We start from the raw sequence: 19036 nt of genomic DNA on the forward strand, positions 1-19036 counted from the left end.
ATACTACACTACAAAAAGTTGAAATCATTGGTAGGATTATTAACTATACGTATAATAAGATAATTAAAAACTCAAACAAATTTGGAGCATCCTGTACTTAGGCGAGTGCAGACCGGTCGGCAGAACAATAGGATAAGGAAAAAATGTTATTTATTTAGCGCTCAGTGCAGTGGTGTCGGTTGTTGTAATTTAAATGATAGATTAAATTGAGCATGTTATGAATATGAATATGTAAGTAGTTTCTTAAGTTGTTGTTAAAAGTTATTCTATTGTTGTATAAAATCTACCGCGGATGGAGTATCGAGACAAACCTTACTGGTTTAACGATACTTTTGTAATTAAGCTTAGATATTGTGTTGTAATTACCTGAATAAATAAATAAAAAAATAAAAATAAAGCCACTGTTTCACACTCAAACCGATAGACAGATTGTTTTGCTTTAGATATTTTGTATCATTATCAGGGAAAGGGTTCTCCTTCTAGTAGGCCCTTATAGCGCGAGGCATCACATTTGTCATGTGGCGTTGTTAATAGTTGTGGAACTGAACCTCGATATAAAGTCCCTTCTTCCACAATTCATTAACCAGTAAGAACTACCGACAAATTAAAAAGAAGCCTTGGTCAGTAAAAACTAATTTGGCGCCAATATAATTTTACCTGGAATCCAGAGAAGCTTTCAAGTGCGCGGGCAGGCGTACCCGTGACCGTGACCGCGGACAAAGTTTAAACATAATTTATTTTCAAACCCGACACTCAACTGCATGCTAAGGCGGGGTTCACGCTGGCGCCGCAACCAGATAAACAACCAAATTAACTTAAACCCATTTAGGCTCAAAATTAAAGGCCTCGACTGTTAGCCATCCAAAGATAAATAGGCACCTGTATAGTTATAGCTTTACCCTCGGGAACCGGCAATTCGAATTGATTGGTTCTGGCCTCGTATTGCAGTTTCTGTTAGATTGCGAACTGTTTAATTAAACAATTAGAAATGCATTGAGTCCTACTCAGAAGCAGCAGGAAACAGTGGGTGTATGGTAAACTTTTCCGACCTGATCAGTGTCAGGATAAAGCGTCCGACTCGAAAAAAAAATCATGTCGTTATCGCATCGGTAGGTAACCGTGACTATTAACACGCCCGCTGAACAGACAAGTTATTTTTTTTCTGTTTGTACCAGTATGAACCAACAGGAACAAAGTCTGTCAAAGTGAAAGATGAAAAGTGTTTGATAATCGCTAGCTTCACAGTACGCGAGTCGGCCCATCTTTGTAAAGGCACACGTCCGGCCCTGCATCCCGTCGGCGCCGAGGAAACTCATTCCACGCGACCTACTTCATACACGATTAGCTAACTTAGAAAACTTCAATATACAAGCCAACTTATGCGAAGAATTTCTTTACAGCCAGTTTCTTTGTGAAAAAATTTGGTACACAACCAAAAACGGTATTAGTGGCTTTTGTTTGGTGGTATCTTGGAGCGTTAATCTCTGGATCTCTGGGATAATTCTGGGACCCGGCTACCAAACGCTAAATTGCTACAAATTCTACAATAGGTACAGAAATTATAGACTTAGGTATAGGAAACATTTCAAACTCATTGACCTGAAAACAGAGACTGAACACTCTTTTAACAGTGCTATTTGCAATAAATTTCCAGAAAGGACAGCACAATTAATTTACCAAAGATGGCTCTGACAAGCACGTTAATTCAATAAAAAAAACCGGCCAAGTGCGAGTCGGAAGGGTTCCGTACCATTACGCAAAAAACCACAAAAAATCACGTTTGTTGTATGGGAGCCCCACTTAAATATGTATTTTATTCTGTTTTTAGTTATTTGTTGTTATAGCGGCAACAGAAATACGTCATCTGTGAAAATTTCAACTGCCTAGCTATCACGGTTCATGAGAAACAGCGTGGTGAGAGACAGACAGACGGTCAACGGAGTCTTAGTAATAGGGTCCCGTTTTTACCCTTTGGGTACGGAACCCTAAAAAACACAGGACAGGACTTTTCAGGTACGATTAACTACGGCTTCAAGTCACCAAATTGGCTCCTCTCATAAGTTTGTCAATAGAAGATAACACACATTTAGGTAGTGGGGTTGAGCCTCTGCCTCCCGAACTAGGTCCAAGCCTGTGGCTCGGGAGTCAGCGATTCCTCAAGATCAGTTAATCCTTCTTCAAATATAAAAAAATAATGCATGACTGAGCGTTAATTTTAATTTTTATCACCGATAGTATCTATGATAGTATCCTGACTATCAGTCAGGGAAGTAAGTAATGTTAGTATTTAGCAGTGGAACCTCGATAGCACGAAAGTGAAGGGAAATGCCAAAAAGTTCGTGTTAACGAGTTTCGTCGTAGGTTTTTATTCGTCATGAGGTTTCGAGTTACAGAGATAAAATGAATTAAAAATTCGTATTAGCGAGGTATTATACAAACGTATAAAGTACGGTCTTATTATTTTCTTCGAGTTACAGAGGGTTGTTGATAAATAATTTCGAGATATAGAGGTGATATTAAAATACGTCGATTTTTTCGAGTTATAGAGGTAAAATTTCAGATCTCGAGTTATGGAGGTTAAATTTGTACTGGAGAGCCATGAAGGGAAGCGTTGATTACTTCGTCATAGTGAGGATAAATATTTCGAGTCATGGAGGTTTTGGGCTTTGACGGGAAGGGAATAGCATTTTATTTCGTATTAACGAGGATTTCGTCTAATCGAGGTTCGAGTTAACGAGGTTCCACTGTACCATGTCTTCGTAATCATCACCGTCGTCAGCGGCGACGCTTACAACTAACAACAACTTATCGTGTTAAGTAGTAACAATCTTACACGTGATTGTACATAACTGCGTAAGTCTTTAATTCACTAATAAATATTTTTGTTGATTATATTCACCTTAACAAAACCTTGTTATTTTGTGGTAAGTGCCTATTTAAAGATTACCTTGTTGTCACATCATTGCCATACATAACAATTACTTCACTCATTGAAGATAGTCGACAGATTGTTTTTGGGTCAGTCGGAATGATTTTCCTTAAGCCGACAATGTCAAGGATTTGAGACGGATGTTTTATATTTATAATCTAGTTCTAGAGCCAAATTAAGAGCGACGTAGATAATGCTGTTTATTTAAGCACAATAATATATTTTATGCATGTTAATTATGTTTGTTTCTTTTGACAATATAGGCATATGCTTTTAACAATAAGTAAATAGAGCAACGCTCAGATATCCCATACCAGGTCCCAGACGCCATTACCATAACGCATTTCGCCAAAAATAGGGCTACGCTGGCGTAAGTAGTGCAAGTATAGGGCCATCATGCTCTATTCTATGACTTATCTGACAAATCGTAAACCTTTTTGCAAGAATATGAGATCCACCGATGATCAGTTAATAGTACCTATTGCTGTGATCATAAAAAATACACAATCTCTCAATGTAAACTCCGAAAACCATATTTAATAAAGATATCTTAACTTTTTGCATTGGCATTTATTTAAGACATGTCAAGATCGCTTACCTTTTTTCTAATGCTAAAAATAATAAATAAATAAAATAAAATAAAAAAGCCTTTTATTCCAACTCATTACTAACTAAAGTTTACAAACTAAGGTTACATATAACTTATTTTTAATATTTACATAATACAATTTATATCTTTACTTTTTATTTGGATGAGCGGACCTCCTCGTGAGTAAAGGCCTCTCCCAGTTTGCGCCAGCTCTCTCTGTCTTGAGCCTTGGTGTGCCAGTTGCTAGAGACGTGCTTTGTTATGTCCTCTATCCATCTTGCCTGTGGTCGCCCTTGTCTGCGTTTGCCTGGTGGTCCTTTCCAGAGCGTCGTTCTCTTCGTCCACCTTGTATAAGGTAGCCTAGCTACATGTCCTGCCCATTTCCACTTCATGTTTATGCAGTGTTCTAGGGCATCTACGATCTTGGTTTTTTCTCTTATTTCTGAGCTTTTTATTTTGTCTAACCGTTTTATTTTTAATATACTTCGTTCCTGTGCTCTCTGGCAGGTTCTAATTTTTTGTTTAATATAATTTGTGTATGTCCAGGTTTGGCACCCATAGCTTAGACATGGTAGTAAACAGGAGTCTATGACTCTTTTTTTCAGTGGCATCGGCTTTTTAGAATGTCTTTTAGACTCCAGAATTTACACCATGTTGTTGTGATTCTTCTGTCTAATTCTTTCACATTTCGGTCCTTATCGAATGAAATTTGTTTCCCTAGGTAGATATAGTCTTTCACGTACTCGATTACCTCGTCTTGTATGTGTAATGCTAAAAATACGAACTATAAATAACAAGCGAACGAGATTTTTTTTCTAAGTAAATAGGCTTGTATCGTCTTCCGGTGCCAGTGATGGCTCAATAACATAAATTTGCCATGCAAATGAGACAAAGATATATGTTGCACCAACTAGTCAACTAGTAGTTTCCTATTTATGTGTATCGTTTGATATTTGTATTTACTTATGAATTATGTATTTATTATTTGTATTAGTTAGGCTCTGGACCTGCCAACATCTTAGTTTAGGTACTAACAGATTAGTAATATAAGTCTATTTGTAAGTTTGTAACTAACAACTATATATGGATTGAATCGTCCGAAATAAATGATTTTTATCATTTTTATTATCGGTTATAATTATAAATTTCGCAACTCACTGGGATTCAGAAGTCCAAACTGAAGGACTGAAGGTTTGCCAACACGCTATGGATCGCAGCATTTTAGGTGTTCAAATAATCGATCGCATGATAATGAAACACCATGCTACGCCGGGTGCGTATTGCTGACGTAGACGAAAAACCGCTGGACTCAAATGGGACTGGGCAGGTCACGTCTAAACGCATGCATCCGGAGAGGTGGGCTAGCTTACCCACCAAGTGGATGCCGGTAGAAGGACGTGGACGGGGCAGGCCCAGACGGAGATGGCGTGATGATCTAGACAGCTTCCTAAACAACAGGCCGGAGGAAACACTAAATCGGGAATCATGGAGGCGTTTGCCCAGCAGTGGGACACTCAAATAGCCTAGGGAACAAAACTTTTGTTTTGTAAAACATATAGTTTTAGACCACAATCCGCCTGACTATGAGGAGTCAAGTATACCAGTATCAATACCAGAACGATGAGAGATTAATTTAACTCCTTTATGACAATTTCTTAATTTCGGCTTGTCACATGTGTGTGTTGTTTTTAAACACGCTAATGATTTGGACTATAGGTAGGTATGTTTAATCACCAAATGCGACAGAATTTCTGCATTTGATCGTTGCGTAACAACACGTGGAGATATAAAACAAATACAACATGCACTCTCTACGTCGATAATAAGTGACCTCTGCACGGCTAAACCATGACCCGAGAGCTCATCGTGCTAACAGCAACACTCTTTACTGACCACCGGTGAACCTTCTGTCTTCGCAATAAGACTTAAATGTTGTCAATGGACAAGTTGGACGATATCGCAGGTTATCCACTATCCGGCGCAGGTCGCACATTCAAAACAGGTGAAGCGCAAAATACATCATTATTTTCGAGTTATCGCAACGGAATACGTGAGACATATGTGATCCAATACTTACACTAGACAATAAAGAAGTGCTTAGATTACGTAAATCATTAGTTGTGACAATTTCGACTATTCTACGAGCAAATGGAGACATGGCGTCATTATTGTGTTTACCTATGTGTAGTAAGTGTAGACAGTTGGAAACTATAACAAATGTACCTACTTGCTTGTCTTACAAATTCAACACGCGTTACATAGCATGGCCGCTACGTAGATCTCCAAAAAAATACTTAACAATAAGCTCAGTCTTGTCAAACGATCATCAGTGGATTTTTCCTTTTGGACTATTGTTATCAGATTTTTTACGAAGGAAACATTGTCAATCGACGCAAATGTCGACAGAGGTGGAGTTTTCTGATTAATTGTCTTCTTGTTTGTTTTTTAACGTGTGACACATTTATCAATGTCTCATAAGCAGTGATCGTTAATTTTCCAGCAATTTTGGTGCAGCATTGTTGGTTAAAAGCATCTGTATGCCCTACTCTCGGTGGAATAGATAATTAGGGTTAATAACAGTAATATTAATCTTAACCAATCCTCTCCCTAGAAAAACATTGAAGTTTTCTTCCTTTATTTTTACTATGCTGCACCAAAATTGCTGGAAAATTAACGATCACTGCTCATAAGATACTTACTTCACTTCTATTTTCGGATTAATAACACCGAACATAGAAATAAAGTAACCGATACCACATTTATCCGAAAGCCACGAAAAAAATATCAAGTGACATCGCTGCCAGTGTCATCATCGACTGAATACGCTTGGAGCGTATTTGGATATGATATCGGTTACTTTACTTCACTTCTATTTGTATTGTTTACCGGTGGAATTGGCTAACGTCAACTTTTATAGTCCCGATTAATAATTTCAAAGTTCTTTGTCAAGCTGTTTTCGTACATGTATCTAACTAGTATCCTTTTTGTCGACAGAGTAGGTCGGGAGGCTCGCGGTCGGGATGGAGGACGAGGTGACGTTCCTGTTCCAGCTGGGCGTGCTGCGCGACGCCGTGGCCGCGCCCGCGCACGCGCTCACGCTCGCGCACCTCAAGGAGCTGGCCGTCAAGTTCGTGCACGAGAAGGTTAGCCAGAGCAGTTATTCCCGCTGAGAGTGTTTCGCGATTCTGTGACAGATACTATGCCAATAATCTATGTCACTCCTAAAGAACTACATACTATTTCATTACGTATTGTGTGAAAGCTGGCAAGGCTAAAGCCCTTGTTTACCCTGGCGAGATTCATTTTAAAATTACATTCTATAATCTGACAGAAGAATCCCTAAACGTTATTTTTTGATTACCTTTACTTTAGGTACCACATTGATCTTTGCCTTTGACATTAACCTTTGCAACATCGACATTATGCATTAGGTCTGTTTGGGTTTTTCCAATGAACTGCGCTATATTTTGATGGGAAAGCAGTCTCAAATTAAGTATTAGCTAACGCTGTGCACTCTCATCTGCGACCCCTGCGATAATAGCAAAACACATCACTATAATATTTTGTTTATTTTCGTCAGATCCCGGACAATGGGTTAAACCGGCTGAGCGAGCGCATCCTGCTGTTCCGACACGACTACTGCTCGCCAAACGTGCTGCAGCTCATCAACTCGGCCTCCGACGTGTCGGACGAGACGCTCGTCGAGATCGTGCTCACCGCCAACCGTGAGTATACCCGAAAAATACCGGATGAGAACCGTACAACTAGGTTATTAACGCGCACACACGTTTCATATCTCATCGTACTTTTGTTTTCTCTCGATGGTACTTTTGAAGACTGGATAAAGAGAACATTTCTTTTACAACATTATATGTTTCAACTGCTTGCAATAGACTATGCCGCTTGGTTGGACATAGATCATAAGCAAGCAACTAACACTGTGAAAGTATGTAATTCTACAGGCGGACTCGCTTCGCGCTTCCTTAGGCAGAAATCAATGAGATTACCATTCTCAACTTGCTGTCATCTTATACAGCTATGCTTGTTGCTTTTCAATATAATAATTAACTTGTCCTGTATGTTTGTATGTGCAGCTCTCCTATGCGGCAGTGAATCCGACGCCGCGCCCGCGCCGCTGCCGCACATGCTGTCCGTCCACTCGTACAAGTCGCCCACCTTCTGCGACTTCTGCGGGGAGATGCTCTTCGGACTGGTGCGCCAAGGGCTTAAATGCGAAGGTAAATAGCAATTCACTTTTATTTTTTATGGTACTTATAGGAGGCATACGAATCAACCTAGTCTTATTTTTTTTCATACAGGGAGGAGGGTGGGAGTAACAGACATGCACAAATTGTCTTACGTAATAAATGAATGGCGCCTTATGTATGGGCGAATATTGTAACAATATTACTCCAGCACGGCAACCTGTTAATTTAATTGGCAGCAGTATTCGTAATTCGTACATTTCCATTTTAGGTTGCGGCCTAAACTACCACAAGCGCTGCGCCGTGAAGGTCCCGTCCAACTGCCCCGCGGCGCGGCGGGGCTCGGCGGCCCCGCGCTCGCCCTCCCGCGCCTCCACCACCTCGCACGCCTCGAACGCCACGCACGCCTCGCACGCCTCGCACGACGACTCGCTGGTAAGGCGCATCGCCGACCTGCTCACTATCAAGTCGGATGATAGCTGAGCGTATGGCATAAGGGTGGATTGAGGGGAGGGTACAAGTAGAAATCCGCTCCTGAGAGTTGTAGGGTATAACAGGTGCCATCCCATGACTTCAAAGAAAAAATAAGTAGAGCATTCCGCTAGAATCGCTTACAACAAACTCTTTGACTTCTTTATGAATGCTAGGGAGCTGAATTTTGTATTTTAAACTGCCGATTTTACAAACGTAACACCAATTTCGTAGCATTTTCACAAGTATTAAATTAGAAACATTCGTAAGCGACATTCTGGTGGACAGAACAGTTCTCAATACGCCAATTTATGTTAGGCGAGGGATATAAACGAAATAAATTGTCTTTTGATAATAGTATTTATCTTTGGATGTATTTACACTATTTACACGTAGAATCTCGTTAAGGACAATAAAATGTGTTTTATCTGTAATATTAAAATTGTGTCTTTTACTGTTATAATTACAGTTTTTTTTTTCAATGTGGTTAATTATTTATGTCTACATCGAATGTTTTCATAAAATATTAAATAAGAACCTATATACATATTTTACTATTTTCCAGTTAGGTTAGAATTTTTGAATTTTTACATACACAGTTTCATATTCACAAATGTACGAATAATGGTTGCATTTTCTAATATAATAAAATTAAAAATATAATGATCTTTCATAACAAATTGTATGTAATAATTAGGTACATAAGTATGTATATTTTACTTAAAGAAAATACTAATTTATAATTTAAGATCTGTTTTATGTACTTACTTAATTCCGTCCATATTTAATACTATAGTATTATTTTTTTATTTTTGTTTAATGTTAAGTTTACGTTCTACTTTTTATTTGGTTAGGTTTGACACTAACGCTACATTGGGTGGTGGGTAACTTGGGACACAAATATGTTTGTAACTAATTTTTATTTTAATAAATATAACATTTCATTTTATTTGCCTTTTGAGTTTTATTTCAACCACCCACGCTACCCATCATCCAATAGTAAACATATTAGATACAACTTAGGAAATCCGGCCTAGACCACTGGAGGAGAGCTTGGTCACTTTTTCTGTAGTAAATTTATATCTATTTCAGTTTATAAACATAATACATACAAATATTAAACAGAAGTATGAATAGCTCTACAAATTTGAAGAAAGGCGAATTGAACGAATTTTCAGTGAATGGATTCACACACACGGGGAGATAAAAATTCAAAATGTATAGGGCCTCCGCTAGCTGGAGCGGGCGCACGCACGTGGGTGCAAAATTGTAGGTAAAATCTGTCGCACGCGCCCGCGCCAGTGAGCGTTGCTCATACTAATTTCCGTTAAGACGAAACAGGAGCTGAGTTTTAAATATTTTAGGTAAATATACCCGTCTCGCTAACGGAAGCGGCACCTAAAAGTAGTGCGATAAGGACAAGGCGAAAAATCCTGCGTAAAAATCTCAAAAATCGAGGTTTCGTACTCCTCTGTTTCCTCCTCCAAAACTTAACCAATCGTAACCAAATTTGGAAATCTAAATGATTATGAAATTATCTGTGTCGGACCGTTTTGCTTTTTTGGCTAATTGATATCAGTTTTGAATGCCACGCCTCTCATTGCGGCATAGTCAATTAGGCCATTTTGGCCGTTTTTGAAGGGCTCTAGCGCCTTAAAAAAACAAAAACATCAAAAAAGCAAAACGGTCCGACACAGATATTGACAATATGAATCTGTGTTGAAAAAATCATTGCTCTAGCTTCAAAAACCACGGAGGAAAACGAGGAGTACGTTTGTATGGAGAAATGACCACTCCCGTTGGCTCTTAACCCGCCCACCCGTTCCTTGCAACCGCGCCAGCTAGCGGACGCCCATAATGATGAGGTTACAGTTAAAAACCCACTGATTATACTGTTTTTCTTTTTTGTCTTTGTACAGCGTCATCTCATCTACGTTAACCTTTGCGCATTTAGTTTATCCTCAATGCGTAGACTGACAGGTTCATTACTATACATATACAGGGTGATTCAGGAGACGTGAGCAGGATTAACACTGCGCATATCGTTAATTATAAGCAACTGTTTCGTATCAGTATTAGTGAGGTTAACGTTAATTTTCTAGTCGTGTTTAAAAAAAGTTATTAATTTTTTTACGACATGCATGGTCACCCTAAAATTAGAATACTAAACTACCGATATTCTGTGTCAAATTGAATGTCATTACTGTCATCACGGTCTGGTTACTTTTGAAAACTCGTATCTCACTCAAGTTTGACAGTTTATTTTCTTCGTAATCAAAATGCCATTACGGTTAAAGAGGTTTTATGTTTATTAATTAGATCCTGTAGGGTGACCATGATTGTTGAGAATTAAATTTGCCCTCACCAAAAAGTAAAAAATAGGAAAAAGTGTTGTTGTTTCTCCTAAATACGACGGTGATCGATCAATTATCAGTTACTGAGTGTGCAGGATTAGTCCTGCTCACGTCTCATGAATCATCCTGTATACACCTACACCACTACTGTCGTGTATGTCGCCTCCCCACAGTTCAATACCTTTTGTGTGATATATGATAGCAAGACACTGGACACCGACATTAAATTTTAAATTGAGAATTCTTATCTTCATACTATTTTTCCTGTGTGCGATTCTATTCATTCGTCATTCGTTCCATTCACCTCCCTCCAAGACGTAAGACCAAGCTCAAAACTATAACAAATGATTGTTTTCACATTCCACAACCCTACAGTTCTGAAAATATGGATATTATACTTGTTTAGACGTAAATTTGCCACTGCTATGGCTACTTTGATTGCTTGTTTTAACTTGAAGCTCATATACAATATCGTTATTTTGTCTATATGCTCAATTATGTGGCACGATGAAAGATAATGTTATTCATTGGCTATAGAAAGTATTGCATAGGTAGTTTAGGGGATTAATACAGGTAGACACTTAGTTTGAACAGATAGGTACTGTTAATTTTCTTTCAACATTATCTATACAGTTGATATTTAAAATCGGATTTTTGAGCACTAAGGAAACGGCAGATTACGTAAAAAATGGGTTTGTAAACGCAGATTGCAAAGGCCAACAAAGTATGATTGTTTACATTTATGTCAAATCAACCCAACAAAAACCATTACAAATAGGACGTAAGTACCTCAGTTGATATTGAAAAGTATAACTTGACAATGCTATTTTTTGTTGAAATTAATAAACTCATTTGACAATAAAGTACATACTTATTTAAAGTCTGACTCAACATTTTTTTGTAGAAAAAGGTGTCATTTGAAAAATGTAGGCAAGAAGTGTCGAACTCCCGTACATATTTTTGATTTTTGCGCCGTTTTCTACTGAGAAATTGGTTACATAGGTTTTATTTCATTGGTCATAAGTGATTTGCCAGATAATGTACAACCGATTTGTCTATATATAATTGAACTTGTAATGCATCCAGTTGGGCAGCGCGAGCGGCAAGCGCAGCCGCTCCCCGTCCCGCAACTCCGCCACGTGGGGGCTCTCACTGAGTATCCCGCACACGTTCGCCGTGCACTCGTACACGCGGCCCACTGTGTGCCGGCACTGCAAGCGCCTGCTGCGCGGCCTCTTCAAGCAGGTAATGAGCGGATATAAGGAAACGGAGTAAAATGGTGGGGCACTTCCACCAAGAAAGAGTTTCAGTTTTTGCCTTTCACTGCCGGCGGACTTCGGAGCGAGCGAGGTGAGAAATAAGAGCGGAATCCATTCAAAACTAGCGTAGGTATGACGCCATGACAGAAGAGCCATGTTAACTCGCTCAATCCGCTCCGATTACTAGCGGGCGGTGGAGGTGCTCGTATGAAATTCAATGTTGCGAGTCGAGCAGAGCTCGCATGGAATCCGCTCGACTCTGCGACGTCTTCTGTGACTCTTTTAATTCATTTCTCTTTAAATTTACTTAGCACAAGCACTTGTATGCAGTCATATTCAACCATTGCGAGCTAAGCGGATGCCGAACGGAGCCCCGTCCGCTCGCAGTTGAAGTCGGGTATTAGGGTTTATACCAGGCGTATCCTCAGCTGCTGCTGAATCTACATAGATCCGTTTTCCGTCGGCATTTATCAACTACGTGATTTATTACAGGGCCTCCAGTGCCGTGATTGCCACTATAACGCACACCGCAAGTGCTTGCCACACGTGCCCAAAGACTGCGGCGGCGAGATACGCGATTCACATGGTAAGAACTACGTCTTTACATCTTCTTAAATAAGTACGTATTGGAAGATCAGAAGAAGCTTTCGTAAACCCTAAACGCCGGCACCAGTTAATGGGATTAGTGTAATTTTGGGATGCGTTTGACTTCGATATACACTTAGTACAAGTTTGAGGTCCGCGCGGAGACATACTTACTTACTTAATGGCTCAGCGACCCAAAGTGAGTCTTGGCCTCCGCCACGAGTACACGCCAGTTGTCTCGATGGTATTTTGAGTGGCTTACATGTAGTGTCCGAAAGACTAGCCAACTCAAAACGGTTCTTTTATACAGGCGAATACCAGGACAGCAGTGGCGGTAGCGAGCTATCAGAAAGCGCACGACTTCCGGACGAGGAGTCCGACGAGGGTGGCTCAAACGATGGGGCGTCCAATGATATTGACGATGAGGTAAGTCATTTGAGGTGCCATCTATTGTAGTAGTAATAAGAGTAGAGGCAGTGCTATATTAGCCTAGATCTCACAGATTTCACTGCAAAATACAGACCTCCCATTAACTCCCAGTAACAGTACTTAGGAGATTCTGCTAGAAGCCCGGGATACGATCCATATTTTTTTCTAGTTGCAAAAAGTGTGGCTTCATTTAATTTCAATCGCAAGCCACAGCAACACGTACAAGTCGAATTGAAATTGAAATTATATTTTAGCTGTTTTTATAGTCTGAAAAACCAATTGTGTCAACACTGTCAACTGAAAAATCATTTTTCGCGAGCTCGAAATTTTAACAACCTAGCACATTTTTCAAATTTGCAGCCATTTCCTTCGGAAATTGTTTACTTAGTCTGTTCGAGAAACGGAAAACGGTGAAAAATAGAGATAAAACTCCTAAAAATACGTGTGATACCTCATTAGATTCGTAATGATGTCTATAAAAATTTATTCGAAGCGTGTATTAGCACACAAAAAATTACAAAAGTTATTAACAAAAAAAGGGAGAAAAAAGTAGATTTTTATTATTTCCCAAATATCTCAAATAGTATTAATATTTAAGAAACCAAAATTAATATTATAAAAGAGGAGGATATTTACAATCAAACATTCCATACTTCCAGAACTGTATCTCCATTATGCGCGCGTTTCTCGAAAATGAGGCGCGGAGGGCTGTGTTCAGCGTTGAATAAAAAGTATAAATAATGGATATACAGTTCTGCAAGTATGGAATGTTTGATTTGAAATATCCTCCTCTTTTATAATAATAATTTTGGTTTCTTAAATATTAATACTTTTTGAGATATTAGGGAAATAAAAAATATATACTTTTTTCCCCCTTTTTTTGTTTATAACTTTTGATATTTTTTTGTGTGCTAATACACGCTTCGAATACATTTTTATAGACATCATTACGAATCTAATGAGGTATCACACATATTTTTAGGAGTATTATCTCTATTTTTCACCGTTTTCCGTTTCTCGAACAGACTAACTATACTGACCGGTAACTAAAGTATCATTTGTCACTCACTTCTCTTCTGCAACTCGTGAATGTTGTGTACAGGTGCAGCTCCGGCGGCGGCGCGGCTCGGACGGCTCGGAGCCGCAGCGCGACACTCTGCCCGAACGCTCCGCGTCGCGGCCCAGCAGGTACGTGTGTGTGCTGGCTTTATTAGTACGTGGTGGCGTCTGTGTCCGTGTCTGCACCGCTACCACTCCAATACTCAATGTGTGTTTAGTTAACATTGAGGTACATTGTTGTACTAGAGAAGCCATCTCTAAGAAAATGTTTCCGCACATCAATGAAATGCCGGCGGTACATTGGAGTGGTATCTGTATTGATAAATGTTTCCCTGTCCGTATATGTACTTAATGTTAAAGTTATGTGTGAGATTAGCTCGTGTTTGTAGATTTTAATGTTTGTTTCTTAGGTAGGTATGCACTACGTCTATTTATGTTTTTTTAGATTTTTCTCTGCTTTGCTTGAACCCTGTTCAGCGTCACCATTGGTGATAAGAAACCTTTTCAAACCGTTCTAATTATTGCTAATTATTTCCTATAGAGCAGTTATTGTCTTCACGCATTTGTAAAACTCAGCTTAAAGACCTAATAGATCGTGCCGATATACTAGATATAGCTAGCTAACGAAACACAACGAAATAAAAATATTTTAACGCATTTTAAAGTATAAAAAAAAATCTAAACTAACCTTGAGAATACCATCTATAGCTCCAAATAACAGCTATGCCACACACAAACACATACATCTTTCCCAATTCCACACGGACATAACGCCACCACCGCACCGCCCATGATGTACCCCCATGCCCTATACCCGTGAGCGCTGAGCTTTGACCTTGCAGCTCCTCGTCGTCGCCCAGCGCCAACATCCCGCTGATGAGGATCGTGCAGAGCGTCAAGCACGCCAAGAAAAGGACCGGCCAGAGCATCAAGGAGGGCTGGCTCGTGCACTTCACCAACAAGGATAAGCAGGTGAGGTGTGAAGCACACGGCTACACGATGTAATCCTACTACTGGTTGTAGGACGTGTATATTACTACAGAATCTTAAGATTTATTCCTATAAGGCAAATTTCTCCCTAGAAGGGATCTCTTCCTCTCTCTTCCCACTTCAGCACGATCAATTTATGTAAATGTTTGTGTGTTGACAGATCAAACGGCATTATTGGCGACTGGACAGCAAGTCCATAACACTGTTTCAGTCGGATCAGGGCTCCAAATACTACAAGGAGATACCGCTCAATGAGATCTTAGCTGTCGACACCGCACGGACACCGCACTCAGGTCTGCATTTTAGGTCGCTATTGCTACAGATGTACCTTTAATTCACAATCATCTCGGGTTGATCTTGTTGTAAGGTTTCAGAAACTTTCCTACCTTCTTTACGTAACCTTTTTACCTTTTGTTTCTGAAAGAAAATGCTATGCTGATGGAACGCGTCTTGCCGGGAAAAATAAACGATTAAAGCGAAAAGACATGTGATTAGCGTTGAAAATGTCGGAAAAAATCAAATGATTTTTTCGGGAATTTATGAAATTTTGGTTTTTTCTGTTTTTTTCGGATTTTTAAAACAAGATATATTCTAAATTCACTGTTGTGGATAAGAAGATGTAAATTTTTACCAAAGCGTTAAAAACGTTGCACGGGACCGCAAACAATGGAGAGAGGGTTGTTAAATAAAAAGAAGTTAGTAATAAAATCGGATCGTTCCACAGACGTGATGCACTGCTTCGAGATCCGCACGGCCAACGTGGACTACATGGTGGGCGTGGACCCGGTGGGCTTGGGCGCGGGGGGCGCGGCGCTGCCGCCGCCCGAGTCCGGCGTCGGCGCCTACCTCGCGCGCTCCTGGGAGACCGCCGTGCGCCACGCGCTGCTGCCCGTCACCGCCGTGCGCCGGCACGACCGTGAGTAACAAGTGTTCATCTCTGAGGCTATAAAGATAACTAATTATTGCATGTTGCTTAAATGCCTCTCATGCCCCACGTTGGGCGCCATTTTTACAGGCCGGTGGGACGAGGTAGTTCTTGTGGCCAAAATTGGAATTAATAATTTGACAGGCCCCTAAACAGAGCGTTCTTGTGCTCCCGTTCGGTTTGTACCCACTTATTACTATGGAAAGTAAGATAGTCACTTTTTTTTATAAATCAATTATAATTTATAGCGGAAGCATCGTCGTCGACGGAGCCGGCAGAGCGCGGCGCTGAGATGGCGCAAGTGTACCAGATCCACCCGGACGAGGTGCTCGGTTCGGGGCAGTTCGGCATCGTGTACGGCGGCCTGCATCGGCGCACCGAACAACCCGTCGCCATCAAGGTATCTACACAAAAGGCTGAGCACGACCTCTATGCGTTTTTAAGCGGAGGAAGCTGAAAGATGTGCGCCACGCCATTTAACAAATCCTCCTGACTAATGCCTCTGAGCCCGCCTGAAGAGTAACACTGGATGCGATATACTCTTCGCACTCAAGCCCCACGTTGGGCGCCAAGTAATAAAGGCCCGAACTATAATCATTAACCATCGTAAGTCTGACGTTCTAGATAAAAACCAAAGCTTTAACATCATACATTTTGCTAACCCACCTTTTGAATACAAATACAATACAAATGCATTTATTTCATTACTTTTTACATCAGTTCTTAGGTATAATATAAGGGTTAGGTAGGTAATTTGCTTTATTTTTTAACTCTTAAAGTTACACACACTGCGGCATGAATATTAGATATTAATCATACTGAACGACTTGTATGGTAAAATTTAGTTGAACAATCACTTATAACTCGAAGTTTTCTATAGGACACCCATATAGGTACTCGTAACTCTAGACAAATTTCCGAAAGTAACCCACCGTTTACCCCAACAGGTGATAGACAAGCTTCGTTTCCCGACCAAGCAAGAAGCCCAGCTCAAGAACGAGGTCGCCATCCTGCAGAACCTGTCCCACCCCGGCGTCGTCAATCTCGAGCGAATGTTCGAGACGCCGGAGCGAATATTCGTCGTCATGGAGAAGCTTAGGGGAGACATGCTCGAGATGATCCTCAGTCATGAAAAAGGACGGCTTACGGAGAGAACCACCAAGTACTTGGTGGCACAGGTGAAAATTGCTTAAAATTAAATCCATTGAACTGAATGAGCTGTACATCTCATAGTTGAAAACTATTTATGGCAATTGCAAAAGCGTGATAATTATATTTGTCTTCTTCGTGAGTGTTTTATTGGTGATTCAATCGTCTTTAGCTGATGTTAGATTAAGGTCTTATAATAATGTCCGACTTTTTCTCCTCCTTTCACACGGTCTTCGGCATCCTCATTTGTGAGACCTTTGGCCCATGTCATCCCTCGCAACGTCAAGTCTTCTCCAGCATTTCTTAAGTCTTATATTTATATTCTTTTGCACAGATCCTGGTAGCCCTAAAGCACCTCCACGCCAAAAACATCGTCCACTGCGACCTGAAGCCAGAGAACGTTCTACTATCGTCCGACGGCGACCTGCCGCAAGTCAAGCTGTGCGACTTCGGCTTCGCGAGAATCATCGGCGAGAAGTCCTTCCGTCGCTCCGTCGTCGGCACTCCGGCTTACCTCGGTAACACTATCCTCTATCCTTTTTCTTAAACGTAATCTTGATGATACTCTATTTTGTACAGCATTTACTCCAAACAACTTATTCATTTGGCTATAGTTTTGATTTGTATATACTCTATTGTCAAAAGCAAAATGCGACGGACTTAACCCCCTCATGGGCCACCAATTTAAGCATTGTTAATCTCATGGTCTAATAAAACATGGTCTTCCATTCCCAGAGTGACACGGGCCTACGTCACAATAACATTGCCACTTTATTTCAACATAACATGTTACATGGGTACATTATACCTATGGTTAATAAGTTAAAATATTTCTTTATAATTTTATAATTTTCATTTATATGTATTTTAGCTTAAATTTTACAATAACACGTCATTTTTAATTACTCGTTAGCAATATCTTCCGATTCACGAAAGAAATTTCAGACTTTCGGGTAATTCTGTTTATACTACTGGCAACACAGGATAGCGCTGTGCACATTTAACAATTCGGATCTAGATAACTTCATGCCCTGACCGTCATCCTTGTCGAACGCGTGTTAATTGTTATTTCCTTCTCGCTCAGTGTCAGCAGTCGCAGTGTTTTCCAAACTTTTCACGTCGTAAGCTTGGTAATTAATGTGTAACTGTGAATTAGTTTTTTAAACGTTTGTTTTGTATAGATAAATAAAGTTTAATTTAATACATTAGATTTGTTTTATTTTACTATGTTTCTACATGAATAACTTAAAATTAATGCCGTTAAAATAATTTTCACCGTTGGTTAAAATTCTCCCACATTTCAAAGTTTGAGAACCTGTAAACAGCATGATGACGTAGGCGCGTGTCAGTTAGGTCATACGCGAATCTCGGAATGGAGTACCAGGCGGAGTATATTATTATACCATGGTTAATCTTACATATCTGAGGCAGTATTTTCGGAAAAGTAGCAGGGCATTCATATAACTTAATGCACATTACCTACGGGCATGCCTATTTTAAAGAAATATATTTTACCTTACTGTACATTGTATCAATATAAATGGAAACAAATAAGTTTCGACTTTTCCTACGTCAAGGTTCAACGCGCCGCCACCGTGATTCAGAGGCATAAAAATTTATAACGTAAGCGAAATAGCAAAGTCTGTGTAAGCTATTCAAACATAAATTTATTTTAAAATATTGTATGTATGTATTGCGTTTCTTTGCAGCGCCCGAAGTCCTACGGAACAAGGGCTACAACCGCTCCCTGGACATGTGGTCGGTGGGCGTGATCGTGTACGTGTCCCTCTCCGGCACGTTCCCCTTCAACGAGGACGAGGACATCGGCGAGCAGATACAGAACGCCGCCTTCATGTACCCGCCGCAGCCGTGGCGGGAGATCTCCGCCGAAGGTCAGTTTACAAAACAAACGGTTCCAAATCATTCACATACTCGTACCTATGCAAAAAGGTTTGCAGCTCACGTCTAAGTTAGACCGCAAGAGTAAAATGGACATTTTATTACCTACATGTACTAAATGTCGACATTTACCGGTCGAGTGTTTTACGTTCCGTCACACATACGCACAAGCACCAAATATGATATCAGAACA

General features: G+C 40.1%; 1 protein-coding gene across 1 annotated transcript in view; it reads left to right on the forward strand.

Moving 5' to 3' along the window:
* LOC134799325 (serine/threonine-protein kinase D1) overlaps positions 1–19036 on the forward strand; it is a 95214-nt gene that overhangs the window by 75902 nt on the left and 276 nt on the right. The window contains exons 2-16 of the mRNA XM_063771716.1: positions 6513–6661; positions 7099–7243; positions 7613–7756; positions 7995–8158; positions 11635–11793; positions 12300–12393; positions 12703–12818; positions 13924–14009; positions 14723–14852; positions 15031–15163; positions 15595–15786; positions 16044–16195; positions 16743–16973; positions 17279–17462; positions 18654–18836. Coding sequence (XP_063627786.1) covers positions 6539–6661; positions 7099–7243; positions 7613–7756; positions 7995–8158; positions 11635–11793; positions 12300–12393; positions 12703–12818; positions 13924–14009; positions 14723–14852; positions 15031–15163; positions 15595–15786; positions 16044–16195; positions 16743–16973; positions 17279–17462; positions 18654–18836 — 2236 coding nt within the window. The 5' untranslated portion in view covers positions 6513–6538. The remainder of the gene's footprint in view (positions 1–6512; positions 6662–7098; positions 7244–7612; positions 7757–7994; positions 8159–11634; positions 11794–12299; positions 12394–12702; positions 12819–13923; positions 14010–14722; positions 14853–15030; positions 15164–15594; positions 15787–16043; positions 16196–16742; positions 16974–17278; positions 17463–18653; positions 18837–19036) is intronic.

Source organism: Cydia splendana, chromosome 18, assembly GCF_910591565.1.
Source record: "Cydia splendana chromosome 18, ilCydSple1.2, whole genome shotgun sequence".
Taxonomy (NCBI): Eukaryota; Metazoa; Arthropoda; class Insecta; order Lepidoptera; family Tortricidae; genus Cydia; species Cydia splendana.